This window comes from Rhinopithecus roxellana, chromosome 21 (genome assembly GCF_007565055.1).
Source record: "Rhinopithecus roxellana isolate Shanxi Qingling chromosome 21, ASM756505v1, whole genome shotgun sequence".
Classification (NCBI taxonomy): domain Eukaryota; kingdom Metazoa; phylum Chordata; class Mammalia; order Primates; family Cercopithecidae; genus Rhinopithecus; species Rhinopithecus roxellana.
Genome location: NC_044569.1, coordinates 6,230,494 through 6,255,151, shown reverse-complemented (window position 1 = coordinate 6,255,151; position 24,658 = coordinate 6,230,494). Strand labels below are relative to the sequence as shown.

Below are 24,658 nucleotides of genomic sequence, written 5' to 3'. Positions count from 1 at the left end.
CCTTGAGCACTCAGTGTTTGCCAGTTTCCTTCACTCTAAACTTACTATTTTCTTTTCATAATTAATAAACATTTATACTTGGAAAGATACTCTGAGACTAATCAAATATCTTGTTTCTCCTTGACTAATTTCAGCACCCAGTATCAGATCTCACCTACAGCAATCATTATGATCATGTTCTGACGGTGATTTTCTATTTTCCTCAATTCTTCTACATGTACTAACTGAACTTCATCTGAAATTCTTCTCCTCCAGCTCGTGAATGGCCCAAGCTGTCCCTAATCTAAGAATGAAACAGTCCATTAAGAATTAGTTTAGAGAATGTTCATGCTGTCAGATATAATGCAAAACTTGCATAGGTTCTAGAAACTAAATAAGACACAGGCTGAAGATAGGAACGTTTGAGAATGTAAACTGCACAGAAGATATAATAGGTTAATCGTCTGGCCTATCAGTAGCTTAGTCTTCCTGTGTGTAATGGCCATAAATAAGAGACAAGGTTATTTAGTAATCTATAGGCAGGGTAACCACAAACAATATGGTGAGGAATCATCTATAGTTAAGGATAGATCCCTAAAGGGCAATTAAGCATTTCAGACAGGATCCCCCAGGGGGCCCCAGACATCTCCCCCCTTCGCTGGGAGGGGAGGTGGCAGCCTACCCACCCCTGCCAGGCCATCCTCAATCACTTGCCCACTACCACGAGGCCTGGTCTCATCTGTTTTATGAAACTAGCCCAGTTATTTTCCTAGTGAAAAAACAAACAAAAACACAATAAACAGTGTGATCATACGATGTCACAGAGGTAATGTGGAAAACAGGCAGAACCCAGCTCCTTATGGGCAGGCCTGTGTGGGGTCAGGGGTGGGCTGTGACACAAAGGCAGGATCACACAGCTCCTCTGAAGTCTCAGTAGGATGTTCTTAGAGACCTTCGCTCTGTGCACACAAAGCCAAATGATGCAGTCATCATCACTTCAGTAAACGTATTTCCATTGCTTAAAAAGTAACCCATATTCACTGTATGGAATTTACAAAACCCAACAAACTTTCTAAAAGCAAAAGAAGGAAGAAAAAAAGGAAGAGGAGGAGAAAAAAAAAAAAGTTACGGGGGAAAAAAAGAAAATGCATCCTAACTTCCAAGCCAAAAGGAAGCTCGATTAATAAGCTGTGTACCTGCCTGTATTCCCAGCACTTTGGGAGGCCGAGGCGGGTGGATCACGAGGTCAGGAGTTCGAGATCAGCCTGGCCAAGATGGTGAAACCCCGTCACTACTAAAATAACAAAAATTAGCCAGGCACGGTGGTGGGTGCCTGTAATCCCAGCTACTCAGGAGGCTGAGGCAGGAGAATCGCTTGAATCCAGGAGGCAGAGGTTGCAGTGAGCCAAGATCGCACCACTGCACTCTAGCCTGGGTGACAGAACAAGACTTCATCGCCAAAATAAATAAATAAATACGGCCGGGCGTGGTGGCTCAAGTCTGTAATCCCAGCACTTTGGGAGGCCGAGACGGGCGGATCACGAGGTCAGGAGATCGAGACCATCCTGGCTAATATGGTGAAACCCCGTCTCTACTAAAAAATACAGAAAACTAGCCGGGAGAGGTGGCGGCGCCTGTAGTCCCAGCTACTCAGGAGGCTGAGGCAGGAGAATGGCGTAAACCCGGGAGGCGGAGCTTGCAGTGAGCTGACATCCGGCCACTGCACTCCAGCCCGGGCGACAGAGCGAGACTCCGTCTCAAAAAAAAAAAAAAAAAAAAAAAAAAATTAATAAATACATGCTGGGTACCTTCTATTGACTATGGTTTTCCACAGCTCACGCCCTACTGCTCTATCCCTCTCCTTCTCACGTTTTTGTTTTTGTTTTGTTTTGTTTGAGACAGGGTCTCACTCTGTCGCCCAGGCTGGAGTGCAGTGGCATGATCATGGGTCACTGCAGCCTCAAACTTGAAGTCACAAGTGATCGTCCCACCTCAGCTTCCCAAGTAGCTGGGACTAAAGGCCTGGGGCCTGCACCACCACACTTGGCTCAATTTTGTAATTTTTGTAGAGACGGGGTTTCGCCATGTTGACCAAGCTGGTCTCGAACTGCTGGCCTCAAGTGATAGTCTCATCTCAGCCTCCCAAAGTACTGAGATTACAGGCATGAGCCATTGTGCCTGGACTTTATATTTCATATAGAATTGAATATATATAAGGTGATAGTAATTGTAAGACGCTAATTTTTATGTAACAATAAGAAAGAAAAACAAAATACACACAATTGTAGTTGTAAGACCTGATCAATTATAAACCAAATTCCAGTTTTGAAGATGAGGAAATGGGCAGGGAGTGCTGTTTGTCAAACTGACTAATTACGGTTTCTTACACATGGAGTTCTTAAAACAATTAATACAAAGGGACCTAGGTCCTGCCCTCAGGAACGTGGTGGGATAGACCCTAGTGTAAGAAACACACAAATATGTCATTAAAAGCAATGGTGAGGGCTGGGAAGAAAAGATCTCCAAGGCACACAGGCGGGCCCACTGCCCGATCAGCTCCTGGCTGCCTTTCTCGGAAGCTGGCCAGGTCCACACCCACCATTTGGCCAGGCAATGATTCTCTGAGCTCCAAACGGCCACCTGCTCCCAAGGGGGTGAAACCTTGGACAAGATGCACTCATACAGCTCCTACCAGTGTGAGTACCCTCAGGTAACCTTGGTACAAATGAGACGAGATCAAGTGTGTTCAGAGTGGTATGGTCATAGACCTTGGTACAAATTAGAAAAGTCAGTTAACATATGTAAGTGACTTCAGGCGCAGAGCTCCGCCTTGTTCATCGTTGCCCCCAGCTGCAGTGCTAACACGGTGCCTCAGCACGGTGGGCGCTCGAGAACACTGGGTGGATTTACTCGGGATAATCACTTCACCCTCAATTAATCTAATGCTGTGATGAAGGAAAAACTACATTTTCCATCAGCTAAATGACTTGTACGTCTCTAACAATAAATGAGAGGAGAGACGCTCTGGAGCCACATTCGGAGCAGCCTCTACGAGGGGTGCACCAGAGTCGTGCAGGTGACGTCCAGCAGCGTCGCCCACTCACGCGCACGTTTACAACAAGGGCAGGAAAAGCTCCTCTCCCAGGGGCATCCTACACACTGTGCACAGAGAACCCATCAAAAGAAAAGCTTAAAATGCACACCACCATACACTTTCTTTATTATTCCGTCCCGCAGCCCGTCACGCCATGCTAAGTTTATGGCACATATGAAAGGGCAGAGGCCAACAGTCCTGGACTCAAATTGCCATAAATTAACAGTCACCTCATTTTATTGCTGAGTCAGGGTCTGCTCTCCAAAGGGTATGGACTCAAGTCCACCTTCACCCGCCACACACCATCCTAAGCACCCTGACAGTTGCATTTCTACTCAGGGACAGGCAGCCCTGAACAACGGACTTCCTCCCGTGAGTGTGCAGAGGCCCCTCAGCACGTGCATGAGGGGACTAATTTGCTAAAAACCCATGGCAAGTAAGAGCAAGTGCAACCAGGCCTGGTGGGAGTCGGCCCCAGCCAGCACCATGGGAAACAGACTCCCACCCTGTCCAGGTCCCAGGAGTCTGCCCACCCCTGCTGCAGGCTCCCACTCCCACCCTGTCCAGGTCCCGGGAGTCTGCCCACCTCTGCTGCAGGCTCCCACTCAGAGGTAGCCAGAATGATGAGGCTCCTCTGAGAATTCCATGGCAGGCAGGCCCAGCACAAAGGGGAAGCCTCTTCCCCAGTAAACAAAATAATCATGCACACCACGGCATCGATGGGGCAGAGGGTGAGGTCCACCTGACTGTATCCTCGTGTTGGGGTTCTACATGATCCCAGGCGTTCCAGCTTCTCTGGAACAAAGAAAATGCCCAGGGAGTGCTGCTCATGTAACTTCCTAACATATAGAGGTCCCAAGCTTCTTGCTTACAGGTCACTGTCATTTCTAAGACTTGCAAGTAACTTGCAAAAACCAGTCCATGGCGCCTTGGCAACATGTGTTCCCAACTGAGATCCGTGACTCTCTCAGGTAGAAGGCACCCAGGTCACTTGTGGGGGGACTGCAAGTTCACCACGCATCATCACCGAGAGGACCATTTGGCAGGAATCCAGGACGGTGCTCCCCAGGGGACCCAGGCATAACACACGGGCCTGGGTGTGGGTCTCCTAGCACAGGGGCTGCCAGCATGGGTGCCCAGCTCTGTTAGATGACAGAATAAAATATGCTGCAAACGTAGAGGCAACACTCTTGGCCATAAAGAAATGTGATATTGGTGTTTTAAAAGTTGCACAGTAAGAATTACCGTGAAACCTTTACTGAGTTTAAAGAAACGGACTTAGGGAGGAACCGTCTCTCACGGCCAGATAAGCTGCCTGCTCTAGAGGACAGAAAGTGAGCGGGCTCAGGAGCCTGGGTGCTCACCCACATCACTGTGGCACTCAGACGCCCTCAGCTCAGAGCAGGATAGGGCCCCTGCACACCGCAGCTCATCAGTCCACAGTGAAATGCTTCTGATTCCAATGGTGAAAATGCTTGCATAGGGGCCAGGCACAGTGGCTCATGCCTGCAATAATCTCAGCACTATAGGAGGCTGAGGCGGGTGGACTGCTTGAGGCTAGGAGTTCAAAATCTGAGCAACACAGCGAGACTCTGTCTCTTAAAAAAAAAAATTTTTTTTAATTAGCCAGGCATGGTGGCTTGTGTCTGTGGTTCCAGCAACTCGGGAGGCTGAAGCAGGAGGATAGGAGGATGGCTTGAGCTCAGAAGGTCAAGGCCACAGTAAGCTATGACTGCATCACTACTCTCCAGAATGGGTGACAAAGTAAGACCCTGTCTCAAAACAAAACAAAACAAAAAAACCGTGGTAGTGAACTTGTAGTTTACATTCTCCATTTTAAGATCACACCTACTAGGTTAAGGGGGGCCTGAGTTCAGTGTCAGATAACCTGGGTACAAAGTCCAATTCTGCCACCAGCGAGATGTGTTGTCTCTTCAAGCCTCAGTCTTTTGGGCATAAAACAGGTTCAATACCTACTTCTTGAAGTCACTGTGGAGATTAAATGAGATGCTTGCTATATATGAAGTACTCAGCACAGCACCTGACCCATGGTACATAATTAAATGCTAATACTATTGTATTTGTTCATCATTACTACCTTCTGTTTATCAAAAAAGCAAAAGTGCACTTCCCTTAGGAGATCTGTGACCTTCCCAGGGGTTCCCACTGTTTCAGGGTTCACAGAGGTCACACCTACTTTTACGACCTCTTCATTGGGTTTCGCTCACACTGCTTTCTTTCCCTCTTCATATGACCTACAGAGATTTGCGATTTCAGTTCTTTTGCATGCATTTCTGAAACACCACCAACAGCTGAAACGCATATTAAAACAGGTCCTGAATTTGTAGTTAGCTTTTAAGCATCTCAATATAAATTTTAAATGACAAGTGCAGCGCCCAGCACAAGAGCAGCACCCAGTGAGCGGGCTGTGTCCACGTGGGACAGCGTCCCACGGCTCCTCTGACTGCGGCTGTGTTGTGAAGGCACAGCCAGGCTGCGGCCACGCCGTCACGGCACTCCACTCAGTGGAGCGTCTGGCCTTCGAGTGTCCCGTGCACATCTCCATGCCTGTTTAGGGGCAGGGGAACAGCAGGGACGCAGAGCGAGGGAACGGTGATGCCCCCAGGGGAGGGGCCTGTGCCACGGCACCCCGGACACACCTCAAGAAAGCTCAAGGAAGGGATCCATCCTCCAGGGAGCCTCCCACCTCTCTAAGACATTCATCCAGAAGCAGCAGAATATGAAATTATTGGCCTCTTATTAAATACACCTGGAGGGGGAGATGAAAGTCACTTCCCAGGCCACACTAGCCTAGCCATCAGGGCACAGGGCAGGAATCAGAGGCCCCGCCTCAGCCTCCCTCAGGTCAGAGTCATTGCACTCAGTGTAGACATCACCTCCTTACAAGCTGGCTGCCTCCACGGGGCAGGGCGCATCCGGATCGCCTCCCTCTTCCACCCAAACATCTTCCCGCCAGCCCCAGTCACTCTCAATCATCACAGGCTTCACAGACAACAGAAAAAAACATGCTTTAAGGTCACGGTCTCCCCATGCCCTTTCTTTTAGAGGTAAAATATATTAGAATCAATCTGAATTCTGTTCATTTACACCCCGGCTCCTATAAAGACACACAGTCCCACGAGGATTTTGCAAGGTAGTAAAACATCCCCTGTTGAAAGAGAACTAAATAAGGTCGTGACGCAGGGCCACAAAATCACCAAATCACACATTCACCATCAGAAGGGGTCTCAGAGACCATATTAATTCCTGAATTCACAGAGAAACTGAGGCCCAGAGAGGCGAAGTAACTCACCCAAGGTCACACAGCGCTGTGGGTTTCGCAACGCAGGAATGCCAACATACGCTCACTGCCATTCATTCTGAAAGCAAACAGTTCTGCCATCCATCCTCAGATGGACTCTTTCCTAATAACAACGCCATGAAGTGCTCGTGGGTCCTAGTGTCAGTCTAGGAAACTGCACCAGACCGATATATTTTCACCACAGAAGAGAGACTCCAGGCTCCACGTTTTATTTTACTCACCACAAAAGAACAGTTATTATTAACTCATTTTTAATAAAACACTTCCATTCTTACTTTAAACAAGAAACCGTATAAATGAACAAGGGTAAGAAAGTGAAAACTGCCTCATGCTCCTACTCAGGGGTGGCTCCTGTTAGCATTCTGGTATGCATCCGTCTGTTAAGTCTTGTTCTTTATTTTAAAAAACAGAATCACCCTCTTCTTGTTGTTTTTGGATGTACTTTTTTCCACTTAAAAATGCATCATAAGCTTTTCTCCAGGACAGCAAATACTGTTTTTCAATATCATTTTAATAGCTACATACTGTTTCAGCATAAGAACATGCTATTATCATTGAACCATATGTCATTTGGAGACTGGCTTCATGTTCTGATGTTGTTGTTTCTAAGTTTTGATTGTGTCGGCCAATGGGAGAGCGACCCCTTCCAATCTCCTGTCATTTGCAAACGTGATAAGCACGTTTTTCATCACCTTTACCTACGTTCCTGATAAAACCTCAAGACAAAATTGTTCGATTTCCTTTCTGGTTGACATTTACGCATTCAACTTTCTTTGGGTTTCACAATTTGGAATTTGAATGATGGGAGAGTCCCCAATTCATCATAAATACCATTTCATTCACTCGATATATGTTTACTGATTGCTGTCTATCGAAGCAGCACTGACCTGGGAGCTACAGAAACAAATGCAATGCATTAAAAATACTTTTGAAATGAGAACTCTTAGGACTCTTGGTCAAAAAAAAAAAAAAAAAAAAAACCCGATTTAGCATCCCAAAAGTTGTAATGTTTTTCACTTAAAAACGAAGAGATCTTTAATTTTTCGTAAGCCTCTTTTTAATTAAAACAAGAGCCCTGCAGTTGCCAAAACATGTTTTGGTAATCTATCTAGATTATAAAAATTGTTCAAGTTATTGGAGACAAGAATCCTGTACTTCAAGATTTGGCTATTGGGAAACTATTAGCGCTAGAAGTGAGTTTCTGAAAATGGGATGTTTATAAGAGAAGTGTGAGCTCGGGTCAGGGTAGCAGGGTCCTGTAACCAAGCAGCAGCTGTGGTTGTGAAGAAAGGGCAGGCGGCTGCCCTGACACCCGCACAGAAACCAGGACTCGCCCAGGGGCACAAGCAACAAGGAACAGGGCCCACAGCCTGAAGGCTCTGTTGGAAAAGAAGGGAAAAGCACGTTGTTGATTCCTATCTTTTCAAAAGATGGTATTGAATGCTGAAATATCATGAAAAGTACATCAGATGTTCTCATTTTAGGTGAGAAGAGACAAAGTATGGCAGATTAAAGAGCGATCTGGCAAAGCGCCACCACTGATTCTCTGTGCTGTTTCATCCTGCAGTCATCCCGGATAAGGAGGAACCACCCTTGGAAACTGTGAAGTCAGTCCACAAACCTCAGGGAAGTGTGAGGATAACTTCCAGCAGGGCCCGGTGGCGCTGGTCACCTGCCAGAGGGGGCTGGAACCGCACAGAAGGAAAAGCCTCAGAGTTCCCAAGGCAGGTCCCGCTTAGAAGTGAACCCAGGCTGCGAGCAGATCCCGTTCTCCACTTGTCTGGCCCCAAATGGCTGCAGCCTGCATCTGGGGAACAAAGACTGAGCAGAACATCGTCATTTGCTTCCTGCACCGGACGCCCCTGAAGATAGGCCCAGGCTGTCCAGACCTGAGTGTGGGGCATCCTCTCCACCACGGGATGGGCGACTTCCTTCCCAGGGCCTCGGGGACGCACAGAGAGTCCGCCCAGCCCCCTGCCTGCTCCTCTCACGCTCGCACCAACACGTCTGAGCAATGCACTTACAAGGAGCCAGGAAATACAGAAAGTGCAGTGGCCCGAAACATAAAGCTCTTCTACTGTGCCGAAACTCAGTGTTGGAGAAAGGGACGGTTTTTTTTTCCAAAACGATGATTTAGAAAAAGACAATATAAATGTATTAAATATACAGCAAACATTCCTAGCCAAAATTGACAGTCTTAGCCAGCTTCTCCCTTCCTTTGGATATGAATGGAATTACAGTGACTGCCCACCTGCCTGTCCGCTCCAGGGCATGTGGCCTCTGGACAGCTGACACACTGTTCCCCAGACATCAACTCTGTTCCAGCCCGAGCCCTCTGCCCTGGCTGCTCTCTCTTGAGCCCACTCTCCCCGCTGTCTGTGTCCTTGCCCTCCCTTGTCCTCAGCGAGGTCTCGCCTTGCCCTCCTATCAGCAACGGCCATTCCCCATCCCTCGCCTACATCCTTCCCATACTTGATTTTCTTCGGGACCTGGATGCTGTCTGAAACGGCAGAATACATTTGTTTGCTCTATTCTGTCCCCCGAGACATGTGTGAATTCCATGAACATGGGGTCTGCCTCCACCTTACTCAGCCCCATGTCCCCAGTGCCTACCACAGTGCCTGGTATACAGCAAGTGCTGCAGGAACACATGTGAAGTCAACACATCTAGAATTGGGCCTCAGCAGCTCGCCTCATGGCCCGTAAGTGAACTGCGTCCTTTCCTCCGTCATCCCTATGCCAACAGCAAGGCTTCTAGTCAAAGTGTCTCAAGAGAATGTGTGAGAGAATAAGGCCCTGCTCCCTCTCACGGGCTCGCTCGCAATATGACAGATATGCCTGTGAGCACGGCTGGGCTCGTCACTGCCCCGGTTCCTCTCCAGCCCTGGGCTCCCATCATAAGTACTCTTTTCGCCATCCTGGAGTGTGTCCTCCCCATCACCACATTTCTAAGAGTCAGGGATGCTCACGTGTGCACGGACCGCACAAACAGAAGGGCCCCACGCCCAGCAGCCCGGTCCCGGAGCTGTGATGGACGGGACTACCCTCACCCTGGACTCTGACCCAAACCCAAATTCCTGCCAGAAACAGAAATCCCTTCAGGCCTCCAGGATCTTAAAAGGACACAAGGAGGTGAATTAAAGACCCCGTGGCACTTCTTTTATATGCAGAAGTGAAATCACCACACCTTGCATAATTCCCTCTTTTCCTCCCATGCTAAAGAATAACCTAACTGTGCAAGGACGTGTGACCTGGACGAGCTGCCCGAAAGAAGCCTGTCATCCAAGCAAATTATGTAGTGTTTATTCAACGAAATACTTTCCTGTTTTGTCATTTCCAAGCACCTAGCCCAGTGCCCAGCGAAAAATTCAATGAAAGTTGGCCGGGCGCGGTGGCTCAGGCCTGTAATCCCAGCACTTTGGGAGGCCGAGGCGGGCAGATCACGAGGTCAGGAGACGGAGACCATCCTGGCTAACACAGTGAAACCTCGTCTTTACTAAAAATACAAAAATTAGCCGGGCGCAGTGGTGGCACCTGTAGTCCCAACTGCTCGGGAGGCTGAGGCAGGAGAATGGCGTGAACCCAGGAGGCGGAGCTTGCAGTGAGATGAGATTGCGCCAGTCACTCCAGCCTGGGTGGCAGAGCGAGACTCCATCTCAAAAAAAAAAAAAAAAAATCAATGAAATTCAGTAAGAGCTCACGGCGACTGGCTCTCCGGGCCCAGAAACGTTCGCATCAAACAAACAATGGGGAAGAGTAACGGAAAAGACATGGAGTCTAAACTGCTTACCAACATGTTTGTTTGAATTCCATTTCCACTTTGTTCTAAAATCCAGCAAAATAATAAAGCGTCTCACTGGGTGGAAATCAATCTTCACTGAATACACTCAGAACAATTCATCACGCGGAGACGTAAGTTCAGCTTACCAAGGCATCGACAAGAATCTGAGGCTTGTTCTGTTGTTGTTTAGAAATGAACTATTGACAGAAGGGTGTCTGTTCACGTGAGTTTACAGCGGGAATTCTGACAATGCTGCCATCCCTGGAAACCCTTCGGAGCTATTCTTCTAAGGATGTCCTCAGATGCCGCTGGCAAACAGGACGCCCATGTGGCTCTGCAGACAGCCAGCTGGGGTCTCAGAGTTAGCAAATATTTGGGGGCCAGGTTTGGTCAATAAAGCGAGTCAACGGCTAACAACTGCCTGTTGCCATAAAGTCATGTTTTGAGTAGCAGCCGTGTGCCTGAAATAACAGTAACTATTTACTGCATGTTTACACACGTGTCTGGCTTGGCTGCAAGTGCTTTATCTGCATAAATGGATGTATTTTCCCCAACAAACCTCTAAAGTACCTACTGTTGTTGCCATTTTCACATTACAGATAAGGAAGTTGAGGCACAGGGAGGTCAGGTTGCTCACCATATGCCACACAGGGTGGTGTGGTACAGCCAGGATTTGAGCCCAGTAACATGTACATGTGTATAAACACATCACTGTCCTCTTCGCTCTAGGGCAAAATACATACAGAACCTTTTTTTTTTTTTTTTTTGAGACAGGGTCTCTCACTCTGTCACCCAGGCTGGAGTGCAATGGTGTGATCACAGCTCACTGCAGCCTCAAACTCCAAGGCTCAAGCGAACCTTGTGTCTCAGCCTCCTGAGTAGCTAGAACTATAGACACACGCCACCACATCTGGTGGCATCTTGCTATGTTGCCCAGACGGGTCCAGAATTCCTGGGCTCAAGTGATCCTCCTACCTCAGCCGCCCAAAGTGCTGGGATTACAGGTGTGAGCCACTGCTTCCAGCTCCAAACATCGTTACAAAGATGAAGCGCTGGGTGGCTGCATCTCTGTGCGTGAGCATACTCCATGAGAGTGGACGCGATACTGGGACCAACGGTCCGTAGGGAAGTGAGTCCCAGGCAACAGCAGACGGTTGCTACACTGCCCCGGGGGAAAGGTGGGCTGTGCCGTGGCAGGGCCTGCTTCTGCAGAGAGGGATCCCCATTTCCAGGCTGGTGGTCAGAGGCTGTAAGGACACCAGCAGCCCACCAGCACACTGCCTATCCTCCCTGTGGGCACCAAACCCACATCAACAGAGCACTGTTCACCACACATCAGCTGTTAGTGGCAGGGGCCGCCCATCTCCTTCGAAACCGGTCCTTAAGCCAAAACTGAGACCCTCATTACCCACCCACAGCCACTCCCACTTTCCCACCCATCTTTCTGCTCCCTTACTTCCCATCAAGACCCACACTCAAATCTTCTGATAAGCTCAACGGTATTGATGCAATTTTCTTTCTTCCAAAATTGTTTATGTTCATTGTGATAAAATGTACATAACATAAAATGTCCAGTTTCTTCCCATGTTCAGGGTTGCACACTCACACTGCTATGCAAGCCTATCACCATCGCGACGTCTTTCTGCTTTCAGGCCTAAGCATTCCAAAAGCAGAATGACAAATGCCAGTGAGGTTATCTAAGGCAGACGTGTAAAAGTTTGTATTTTCCAACTTAGAACACAGACAACCCTATCAAATGCTTAGTATTTGCGTTCGGTTTGCAGCATCAGCCTCCTGCCTCTCTCCCTCTGTCCCCTCCTGCCCCAACTCAGTTCGAAGGAAACGGCCACAGTGGGAGGATCTGAGACAGCCCCACATTCAACCCTGACACGGTGGCCCCCACTGGTCACTGCGTCCTCGAGGAGGGTCTCTCGGGCCTGTGCAGATCCTGAGCCACAAACTCAGATCACGCCCACACCTCCTGGGGCTGTCTCAGGGAGCACACACGGCCACATATGCGAAAGCACCTGCCGTGGCAGACAATTAATCTTCAATCCTTATGTCAGCTCTGTGAAACAGCGTGCGCAAGATCAAGATAGCATCCTTCCAAAAGGGCAGGGAAAACACCCTGAATTTTTTGCAATTTTATCACAAAAGAAAAAAATGAGTGTAGATGATAGACCAGCCTGGTTTTCTCCCCAACTCCCCGTACGAGGAAGGCTGTACCGTGGTAACACCGTGCTTTGTCATCCTGGGGCAGGGCCTGCTGAGTCTCACGGCTTTTTCAGTGAGTGCCAAGGACACTGCTACTCTAGGGCCCTACAGACAAGATAACAAGAAACAGGTGGTAGGATTCAGAAACACTGATATCAGGATGATTTTCCTAAGAAGTCAGGCAAACCCAGCAGGGCACACTGTCTCATGCCTACAATCCCAGTGCTTTGGGAGGCCACAGTGGGAGGATCACTTGAGGCCAGGAATACAAGACCAGCCTGGAAAACATAGCAAGACCCTACTGCTGCAAAAGGGCATTAAAGTTTTTAAAAATTAAAAACAAAAGTCAGTTTGCTTGGCCGAGGTGGGCGGATCACGAGGTCAGGAGATCAAGACCATCCTGGCTAACATGATGAAGCCCCATTTCTATTAAAAATACAAAAAATTAGCTGGGCGTGCTGGCGGGTGCCTGTAGACCCAGCTACTTGGGAGGCTGAGGCAGGAGAATGGTGTGAACCCGGGAGGTGGAGCTTGCAGTGAGCCGAGATGGTGCCGCTGCACTCCAGCCTGGGCGACAGAGCGAGACTTGGTCTCAAAAAAAAAAAAAAAGAAAAAGAAAAAAAAGAAAGTCAGGCAAACCCATCAACAGCTGTGGCTGGTCTCTCCCTCAGAGGTGGCAGACCTAGCAAGCCTAGGACATAACCCCCATGTGAAACAGGCACACCCCCATCTCCCTAAGGAGTCTGGAGGCCTGTTGTCTACTTAGCAACTGGAATATGAGTTCTTTAAAATACAATACGGCACCCAGAAACATTTAGTAATAAGTATTTTCTTCTGTACAATCTCTGCAGCTGTACTGTCAGCCCTCTGTATCCACAGTTTCTGCATTTATGGATTCAACTAACTGCAGACTGAAAATATTGAGGAAAAAATACAAATAACAATAAAACAATAAAAAATAGGCTAGGCGCAGTGGCTCACACCTGTAACCCTAGCACTTTGGGAGGTCAGGGCAGGAGGATCGCTTGAGCCCAGGAGTTTGAGACCAGCCTAGGCAACATGGCAAAACCCCGTCTCTACAAAAAATAAACAATTAGCCAGATGTGTTGGCATGCACCTGTAGTCCAAGCTACTCAAGAGGCCAAGGAGAGAGGATCACTCGAGCCCAGGAGGTTGAGACTGCAGTGAGCTATGATGGCACCACTGCACTCCAGCCTGGCTGGCACAGCAAGACCCTGTCTAAAAAGTGAAAAATACAAATTTTTAAAATAATAGTATAACAACTATTACACAACATTTACATTGTATGTGGTATCGTAAGTAGTCTTATGTGTGTTATAAGTATATGCACCATCATTTCATATCACGGACTTGAGCATCCACAAAGGACAACAAGACCGATTGTGCTAACAGAGCACAGAATTAGATGCCCAACTAGGGCACCATGTTATTATTTTGTATTCTTTTATTGCCCCTAGGAAACCTTGAACTAGGAGATGTCTTCTCACACCATCCTGGAGTATTCTACAAATGCCAACATTAATTGAGAGGAAAAAGAGTCCATACTCCCATACTGGACTATTATTGATTAAAAATGTTTAATGGAACCATAAACCACCACCCAGATGTTAAACGTGTTTATTTTTGCATCCCATTTCTGAGTTCCCCCATTTAAACATAGTATCCTGAAAAAACACAGAGACCCAGGACTTGACTTCGAGCCAAGTCTGAAGACCCTTGGCCTGTGACGACTCCAGGAGACTCTGGAGGAGAGGCGATTATCAGCCCAGCACAGGCAGGTGGCAGGGCTCAGGTTCAGCTAAAAGCCCTATCAAACAGGATATAAGGAACCAGAGGGGAAGCCATGTGCTGGAGATTCCCACCCCCAACAACTCCCACCCCACGCCAGCCAGTTCCGACCCCCATAATAGCTCCCACCCCCAACAGCTCCCACCCTGCCAGCCCCACCCCCACGCCAGCTCCCACCTCCACACCTGCGCGGGATGTCGTCAGAGTTAACTGTGCAGATCGTGATGACACTCAGACTGTGCACTCCTGAGACACAAGTATGGCATGACAACTGTTCAGTATCTGCTAAATGAACCCCTGATTTTTATGAGGCCTTTCTGTATAGTCAACTTCAAGAAGACTATGAAAGAAGACGGGGAAGAAGAACATTTATTGAGCTTCACAAATGTTATTTCACTTAATCCCTATACAGAACCTACTCACTGGCCATTATCTCTACTTCAGTGTGGTAAAGAGGGCACTTCAGAGAGGTCAGCTGATTCATCAATGTCACAGAGCAGGAACTGGAGGGTGACCCGGGCTGGCTGCTCCTGCTGGAAGCAATGCCTTTCCCAGCCTCTGAGCTCATCCTCCAACAGAGAGCACAGAAGCATCCAGTATGAAGGACTCTAGGCCAGGTGCAGTGGCTCACGCCTGTAATCCCAGCACTTTGGGAGGCCGAGGCAGGCGGATCACGAGGTCAGGAGATGGAGACCATCCTGGCTAACATGGTGAAACCCCATCTCTACTAAAAATACAAAAAAATTAGCGGGGCACAGTGGTGGCGCCTATAGTCCCAGCTACTCGGGAGGCTGAGGCAGGAGAATGGCATGAACCCAGGAGGCGGATCTTGCAGTGAGCCGCCACTGCACTCCAGCCTGGGCGACACAGCAAGACTCCATCTCAGAGAAGGAGGGTAGGACCCAAGAAAGTACGAGAGGCCACATATGAAAGCAGCCACCTGCTTTCTGCACATGTTTGATTTCTCTAGAGCTAAGTGGCTCCATCTCAGGGATAACTACAACATCGAGATGTACAACGGACAAAAGCCAGCATTTTCCAAAGAACCTAATGAGACATGTCGGTTGCTCTGATCCTGGATACTCAGTGGCAGGGGTTCATCTTAAACAATGCTCAGAGTTACTGACAGTAGAGCCAGCATTCAAACTGGTCTTGGCTGTGCTATCAGCCTAACATCCAGCAATGAGCAGCCACCATCACGAAGTCTCCCTGCGTGATGCTCTGATCATAAATAAAAACAGCTGGAAAATGAAAGGTTTCAGCAAACTCATCTGTCAGATTAAATATTAACTGGAATAGTTTTGACTTCATAATTTTTATGTTTAATTTCTTTTGCTATTTTAGCTATTTAAGAGCTATAAAAAGATATTTATAACTATCTTTATGTTGTACACACTCAAGTAACCTTAAAATAAATATAGTTTCAGGGAATACTGAAATTACTTCTCACCCTTATTTAAAATGGGTAAGTACACATCTCAGACATGAGACTACCATGATGCCTCTAAAACAAAAGAAGATAATCACATTTGATCATCTTGAAACAGTATAGAATGGTTTACTGGGAAGAAAATGGAGAAGAGTTTGGTGCTTATGGGAATAACAACATAAATTACATGTTATTTATACACAGAAACGTTATTAATTAAGGTGAGGTTTATAACTGAGGACTACATTCGAGGCTAAACAGCATGAGGGAAAACCAAGTCCAAACACCACAGTATGTGCAAATGGCTCTCAGCAAACTTAACTTCCCTGGAGAAAAAGCATTTGAGATGTTTACAAAAAGCCATGATCAATCATTTCTATGTCTACTAAATTGCAAGTAGGAAGACTGTCTAGGCTTCTCCTGTGCACATCACAAAAGAGTACATGGACCTAAGACAGATCCTGAAGCTGGAGAGGAAGAGGGTGGAAGGAGAGACTCTGGAGGAGATGAGAAAGCATCAGCAACAGCATCGCCATTAAACACTGCACAAACAACTGAGAGGCGGGCTCACAGTCACTGTGTCCGGAACTCTGGTCACAGCACGAGAATGAAGGAAGGCAACTCTAGGGGGCCTCGAACTCCAGGATGAGGAGTCTGGTCTCTTGTTATGAAGCAAGAAGCAGCCCTGGAAAGTTCTGGGGCAAGGGAAACTTATCACTAAAACCTCACTCTAACGAGCATCGGCAGAATTAGAGAGAGGAGAGACCGGAGGCAGGGAGACAGTCTCATGACACTGTTTCTCCGCAGCACTTGACATACACCTGGCAAGAGCTCCGTCAATATTTGCTCAACAGAAGCAGCCCGCCGGGGACTGCTGCACTGGCGCAGGTGGGACAGGCACACGGGAGCTGCAGATGGTGGGAGGCGACCCCCAAAACATTTGTGGCTTCTCCAGAGTGCGTGCTATGAGAAGCTGTCCCTGCCTGCTGTTCTCTCTAAAACGCCTTCCAGGTCTTGTCATTGGGAAAACACTGCCCGCTGTCTGCCCACCTGGGACCTTCACACTGCACAGCCCCATGTTAAAGACTGAAAAGTTCTGTAGTAAAGAAACCGGTTTAAGTTTCTTCTTCCAAGCTTTGGCCATGAATTCACTCCCACTCCTTTTATGGAGGAACAGCTCTCAATATGTCTTAAAGCGCGCATTCGCTGGGCAGCTCTGGAAGGCAGGGGCTGAGGGCAACCATGGGTCAGCCACAGGTGCAACCTTGCAGAGGAGAGGGATGAGGAACGCGCAGAAGGTCTGTGGGGTGGGAAGGGCACGCTGGGAGCTGCTGCTGAACCCAGCAGCCCAGTCACACCCCCAGCAAGCCGACATCCTTCACTCGGAGCCCGCAGGGTAAACAGCTCCAACTATTCCACTTACGTGATTCTTCTTTTTCAGTCTCATTAGTGGCTGAGAAAACCTGGTCACCAACATCCACAAAATAGCACTTTCAGATAAAGACTACTAACTACCCTCCTCCCCCTTTATGAGCGAAATAACCTTAATTTATTTAACAATTAGATCTGATTCTCCTTTCACCGGAAAGATTCACTATAAATTCTATAGGAATTTGGTTCACTTACCTAGTTATTGAGGTTGAATGCTTTTTCTCTAACATTGAAATAATTTAAAAAGTTTAAGAAAATTAACTGTGCAAAACCTTTGCAGTATCTAAGGGTGGCACCATGGGCCGGGAAGAGGCAGAATCTCAAGCCAGCAACATCTTTAGGATGTGTGCAGCGACACCCAGGCAGGATGCGCTCCAAGTCAGTCGAAAGCACAAGAAACCTCAGATGAAATCTCCACCAGTGTGATAGCACCTGGGATGGAGGCCGGCGGACCCAGTCTGGAAGGGTCCCTGCGTCCCTCTGCTCAGAGGAAATGGGGGTTTGTTTTTAGGACCGACAGAGTCTTATCTTTCCAGAGTCCATTCACCTACATCATTGCCTCAATGAATGACAGCCAGGCAGAAAGAGGGCCTGGAAGAACAAAAACAGTAAGTTTTGGACATCTGCGTTTTTACGTGTTCAACTGTAACATGAAGGTGCAACACATGGCATTCAGGCGGCCTTTAGAGCCGCATGCTGCAAAGAGCTTCACAAACACCCTGTGAGGCAGGCGAGAGCTGCTCCACGCACGGCTGAACCATGGAGGACACATCCAGTTCTGAGCACAGTCACCGTGAACAGGCGACCGGCAACGGAAGGAAGCCAGTTTCAGCGTAGCCTCAAAAGTTAGGATCAACCGATCCTTCTGGAAATTCAGTTATGAGCTTTAACAGAATTCACATCTTTGGACCCAATAATTTTGCCTCGGGGAGTTCATCCCAAGGAAATAATCAAATATACAGAAGAGTTTTTATGCACAAAGGTGTTCATCAAAGCGTAATTCATAAGGGTGAAAACTGTCAAAAACAGGACTATCCAACAATAGGCACACAATTTTAAAATTCAAGTACATGTACATGAAAATATGCAGCAATTTAAAATCGTATTTATAAGAAAAATGCTCATAATGTAATGTTAAAGGGAAAGATCAGGTTGCTATATTAAATACCATTATGAACACAGTTCTGTAGGAAGAAATTTGCAAAAGAAAAGACTGGAAGGATTTAAGCCAAAATGTTGCCTGAAGAAAGATTCCCATGGCAAAGATGCGTGTGGGAAATTATTTTTCTTCTTTTGACTCTTGAGCTTTCCAAGTTTGCTTACAATGAGCAGATGTCACTTGTAAAAGGAAAAAATTAATTTTTGATATAAAATAGTATCTAAATGACTGAAATCATTTCTAAATTGCATATGCTAAGAAAATTAAAAATAATGTATCCCAATTCCTGTATGCAAGCATTCACCTAAGATCATAATTAAGAAGTTAAATGTGCAATATGCATCTATGTGAGTATACCCACACTCACCCAGGAGGCACGAGGTGAGTGAACTCCATCATGCAGGACTGCCGGCGTGGCATGGGGACAGGGGCCTTCCAAACTCCTGCCACCCTCATGGTAATTTCACACGCTCCAAACAAACGCAGCTTCACGCCAGGTCTCCCAGTCCTCCCCCACAGCCGGCGTGCCGCCCAAAACCCTCTTAAAGAGGAATTCTGAGCCTCCACCCTCCAAGAGAACTGGAACATCAAGTGACAAATTTCTTTTAGTGGACGTATGGTTAACTGCCCAGGGACATTTGCCTGGCCCTAACACAAGATTTAAAGCCTAGGGAAGATGCCTCAATGCCTTATCTAAGGCAAGACTCCGCCCAGAGAATCCGCAAAATCCAAAATTTTAAAAGCAGCAACCCAACTAAGGCAGTGGGCTGGGCACCGGGCTCCTGCTCACCTCCCTCTAAAGCTCCACCTTCACCCAGTTGCCTGGGCAGGCAGAACGTGTCAGTCCTTCATCCTGCACCACAAGGACTCTTACAAACTATGTGGGCAGACAGATGGGAAGGGAGACCAAGAATAAAAATGATGAGCCAAGTCTCCAGGGACCCAGCTCCAGAGAAGGCCAGGCACTCACATCTCCTTATCTCACTGCTGGTTACTTCCTAGAGAGAGATGGGGAAGCTAAAACTGCCGCCCTGCAGGTGCTGGCGCACCCAACAGTGTGAACACTATTCAACACGCGATGGTCTCCTAAGAACAGGTAGACCCATTATTTTGATCCCCCCTGCTGAAGGAACAGCACAAGTCAGGTGATTTCTTTTGAGACATGACCCCCTCGAGCATCCTGGCCTCTCTCTGAACACTGCTCTGCCGGGTGCCGGCTCCCAGTGCTTCCCAGACTTTAAAGTGAGCCAAGCACCTGGGATCTTGTGGGGATGAGAGTCCTGATTTAGCAGGTATAGGTGATGCCAAGACCCATTAAATCTCAGTCTCTGAGGGTGAGACCCAGGTGGTGGAGAAGGTCCCCAGGGAACCCCGTGTGTACCGGAGGCCACACAGCGTGAGACAATCTGGAGAGGCCACTGGCACCAGTCAGTTCCTGCGTGCACCGAGCGCGCCCCGCGGGGAGCATGGCCAGCGTGACAGCGCCGGCCTCAGAGTTGCTGTGACGCCTGGCAAAGGACACACAGCGGGAGCACGGTGCCCGGCACACTGTGGTTCCAAAACGGCAGCTGTGGCGTACACCCCACCACTGCCGCCGGCACACCTGTTACTCAGCCAGGCTGACATTGCGGGGAAGAGGCCAAAGTAAGGAAACGAATTCTTGGGAAACTCATAAATGTGAGCTGAAAGACAGGAGCCAAAGTATTCTCAGTACAAAGAAATGATAAAATGTGCAGTGATGAGCACGGCCGATTAGCCTGACATGTTCACTCCATAACACATACATGTATCCAAACATCTCACTGGAACCTACCAATACAGACAACTATTATTCATAAATTACAAATGAAACAAAAACGTGAGCTGGGGAGGAGCGACAAGTGGGTGGCTGTGAGCAAGAGGGGAGGAAGGTGGGGTGACGCAGGCCCCAGGGGTAACAGCTGCCACATACCTTGGCTTCATATGTGAGAGGTACTGCGCTACCTGCAAGAATCCTCCAGGCAGAACCACGGGATTCTGAGTCTTCTAAACACAGGCTCAGTCAGGCCTTTCCCTTTCCCTTGGGGCAGAGGAACCCCCAGCACCCCAGAGTGTGAGGATGGCGTGGCTGTCTCAGTGGAAGCCACGTGGACCAGCATCAGGTGCAGCAGGGGGAGGAGACGGCCCCAGAACCCTGGCCTCTGTGGGCCACCCTGCGGCCTCCACCCTGCAGTCAGGTCCATGGACAGGGCAGCTTCCTAAAAGGGTGCGCCACTTTTTCTCGGGCTCCTTTTGTCCCATGTTCACTTCGTTTTCTTTTCTTGTTCCCTCTTCCTCCCAGAACTACTCTGAAGAGCTCCTCTACGTCAACTCCTAGGTGCCGCTCCTCCCCAGCTGCCTCCTGGGGTGTAGGGACAAGGGACAAGGAGGCTGAGCACATCCAGCCACTTCTCAGTTTCTTCTGCTGCCCACCCCCACCGGCAGGGGTGGGGTATCCACGAGGGAGCTGCCCACCCCTGCCTGGAGGGGAGGGGTATCCACGAGGGAGTTGTTCCTGAGACAGAAACAGCTGAAGCACACACGGGTAAGGATGAGGAAGGGCAGGGTTTCCAGACAGCTGGGCTGCAGGTATGAAGATGGTTCGAGAGAGCTTGGCTTTGCACATGCTCCCCCAACCCTTCGTCTACACAGCTGCTGAGCTCATCCACATGGGCCATGACCCACACACCACGACCCGGGAGGAAGCTGTACACAGCTGCGGAGCTCATCCACATGGGCCAGAGAGTAACCAGCCCCTCACAATCTGGAGGGAGGCATCTACACAGCTGCCAAGCTCACCAGCACAGGCCCTGACCCACCTCCCACACCTCGGGGGAGGCACTGTCACTGAGACCCCATGTCACAGATGTGGTGCAAGCTGCCTCAGGAGGTCTCCTGTAGGTGCCCATGGAAGCGGCCAAGGTTGGGAAGAACCGTCCCCTCCTTCTTCCTTGGAGCAGCACCACAGTGGCGCTCCTTCTCTTCACACTGAAGCCACAGGGAGCGCGGAGGAGCGCGAGGCTCTCTAGAAGCTGACGTCTAATCCAAGGAGAAGGCCCATGCCAATCAAGCCTGAGCCCCTGCCCCTCTCTCCAGGCATCCCAACAGCCTGACCTGCTCCCTCCACAAAATCTGAAAAGCTGCAAACTTCTGGGACTCGTGGAACCAGAGAATAGGGTCACTTCTTGTGACTATTTCTACCATCTTTCTTTTAAATAAAAAGCAACCCCCTCAAAACCTCTTTTATGTAAACATGTTCTCCCTGGATTTCATGAGGTTCCTCAATGTCACAGAGCCCAGTCTGTCTACAAGGAACCAGAGGCCCAGAGGATTCAGTGGCTTCCTGGGATGTTATGTGAATCAGACAAAAGAGCTAGGATCTGAATTCAAAATCCCCTGTGTCTTGGGTGAGGGCTCTGAGTGCCAGCCAGACTGTGTGGTTCCCTGCAAACTGCCAGTCAGGGCCAAATCACCTGCACACCGGGGTGTCCCACTTCTCCCAGCTCACTGCAAGACGAGTTCTGCCCAGTTGTCCAAGCACACAAATAAATCTGAGAAATTAAAGATGGGGAGGGATCAAGCACACATCGGCAATTAATCTTTTCCCTCGGAGAATCTTCCCGGTTCTGGAAAGAAACCACACTTCCCCGACCCTCGCTCAGCAAGTGACACATTTCCTTAGAGAACAGAGACTTGGAAGACGCTGCGAATACTGCAGGATATTGTGTGTAGACTATCATTCAACAAAAACAGAAGCAAAAAGTGTCAAACGCTTTTTCAAACTGCTATTGAGAGAGTGAAGGAAAACACATTATTATTTTGTCAAAATCAGTCACCACAGGAGCCTGAGCCCTTGACTGCGCTGGCCTTCAGCTCCTGACTGCAAAGCCAGGTTCACTGCACGCCCTTGACTGCGCTGGCCTTCAGCTCCTGACTGCAAAGCTAGGTTCACTGCATGCAGTCGTTTGGGAGTTTATTGCCTGCCAGGAGTGGCGGTAAAGCCTTGGATTACCTGGAGCACGCTCACCTGTGAAAGCATTTGTGGCCTGAAAACCAGCTTCCGGCATACTGCTCCCCAGACAAGCCTGTGCTCCAACTCTTGCGCTGTCCCGTCGAGGAAGCCGCCGGGCGAGGCTCAGGTCACTTCCATTTTAGCCTGTCCGAGTCCATCGCTCTGCTGGGCCGGCCTCTGGGAGCATCCGCGGCCCACCTGCCCAGCTCCGCGCGGGCGAGCGGTACCCGGGTGTGGCACCTGGGCGGCGGCGGTCCCCGCTCCCGTCAGCCGTCCAGCCAGGGCGCAGAGGCCATGGCGCAGGTGGAGGGGCTGGCCCTCAGGCCCTCAGAGCACGGGCGCCCCGGGCCGCGCCGCTGCCAGCATCCTGCAGGTCGCACCTGCACGCGGGTGCTCCTGGTCCCAGCCTCAGCTCGCTGCGCTCCGCCTCTGAAATTGAAAAGCAAGAGGTCACTCTCCCGATGACTCTGGCAGAAGCGTCACAATTAACAGGCCCATAGAGGCCAGAAAGCAAAAGCCACGCAGCTGCCTCCAGAACCCCACTGTGGGCATGGGGGCTCCTGAAGGGGCTGCCAGGGTGGGAGGAGCTCCATCTGCCCCCCAAGGCCACAGCCATGCTCCTCCTAAGGCTCAAATGTCCCTCCCGGGCCATTCTGCCCTCACAGACACCCTGGGGAAGAAACTCATTTCTCAAGCTGGTTCCCAAGGCCTTAGACTGGGGTCTGAGTGCATGGCCACTGTGGTCAGCACTGCAGGAAGAAAATGCAGGACTTGCATGGAGCGGTTTTTAAAAGTGATTCTATCTATCTATCTATCTATCTATCTATGAATGAATGGCAGGGTCTCACTAAGCTGCCCAGGCTGGCCTCAAACTCCTGGCCTCAAGCAATCCTCCCAAAGCACTTGGCTTCCCAAAGTGCTAGGATTACAGGCATGAGCCACCATGCCTGGTCTAAAAATGGACTCTTAAGAGGAAAACAAATGCCCGCACTATCTTTTTAGTGAGAATGGAAAAGAAAAGCAAATTTAGTCTATAAACTGCTCCATATGTTACATAATAATAAAAGCATTTTGCCTGTAAAATCCCAGCACGTTGGGAGGCCTAGGAGGGAGGATCACCTGAGGTCAGGAGTTCGAGATCAGCCTGACCAACATGGAGAAACCCCGTCTCTACTAAAAATACAAAAAAAATTAGCTGGGTGTGGTGGTGCATGCCTGTAATCCCAGCTACTCAGGAGGCTGAGGCAGGAGAATCACTTGAACCTGGGAGGCAGAGGTTGCGGTGAGCCAAGATCGCACCACTGTACTCCAGCCTGGGCAACAAGAACAAAACTCCGTCTCAAAAAAAAAAAAAAAAATTAATAATAACAGAATAATAAAAAAAGCATTTTACAAAATGTTTTTCAGATATTTTAATGTTCCATTAAACATAAAGCAATATTAACAACAAGAATGTCAGAAGCCCAAAGGATCAGACTTTTAAAACAGAATCCTGAATATCAATCTCCAATATTTAGGAAATCTCTTTTCTGTTATCACTTCATCCTAATCAATTTATAACCAATTTTTAGAAAATGTAATCTCATTCTTTTTTTTCACCATCGAACTAAAGAAAAAGAATTCAAGAGAATAGAGCACAGAACAGAAAGGAGTCCTCTGTTAACCACATGTTGCTATAAACAGAAGGTAGTGAAGTAACACATCACTGATACGTACTAATTATAAGGAGTACATTAAAAATTAATGAAGTAATTTAATGATACTAAGACATCCAATTCTATTACCTTCATGTATCTATAGTAACATCCTCGGTTAATAAGGTATGGCCCAGTAGGAGTCCTCAAGTTTCAAGAACGGGTAACATTTTAATTAAAAAATAAATTATTTGCATAAATGGTGGCTTTGACGTGCTTGAAAATACGAGAAAACATTTTTCTATGAATTCTAACATTCCATCTAAAAATGGCCAACACGCAGGTCCTACAGGAACTTCAGAAGAAAACTAGTTGCACTAGCATCACGAACTTCGGGAAATGGAATTTATCCTGCCAGATACAGACAAAAGCCCACCTGCCCTAAAGCTCTGATTTTTCTCTGCCCTTTTCTGTGATGCTTTTGGTGTGCAAATATGCTAGACTTTATTTGTTCTCATTCTCTAAACTCAGAAAACCAAACCGTAGGGAGGTTTTTGCTGTTGTTTTATTGTGGGATTTTTGTCTATTTGTTTCATTGCAGAAGTTATGCTACCTCACTTCTTAAAAAATCACGTTGTCATAAGGAAATAATCAACAGAATGAAGAGAGAACCCATAGACTGGGAGAAAATATTTGCAAACCATACTTCTGATAAGGGCCTAATATCCAAAGTATATAAGGAATTCAAACAACTCAGCAGCAAGAAAACAAACAAG

At 48.3% G+C, this 24,658-nt stretch overlaps 1 protein-coding gene across 7 annotated transcripts in view; it reads right to left on the bottom strand.

The window, feature by feature from the left end:
* The window catches only part of LDLRAD4 (low density lipoprotein receptor class A domain containing 4), a 432,818-nt gene that overhangs the window by 238,068 nt on the left and 170,092 nt on the right, over positions 1 to 24,658 (bottom strand). For all 7 annotated transcript variants that reach the window (XM_030925766.1, XM_030925765.1, XM_030925767.1 and 4 more), the window contains one exon: positions 22,264 to 22,677. In XM_030925766.1, the coding sequence (XP_030781626.1) occupies positions 22,264 to 22,303 (40 nt within the window). In that variant the 5' untranslated portion in view covers positions 22,304 to 22,677. The remainder of the gene's footprint in view (positions 1 to 22,263; positions 22,678 to 24,658) is intronic.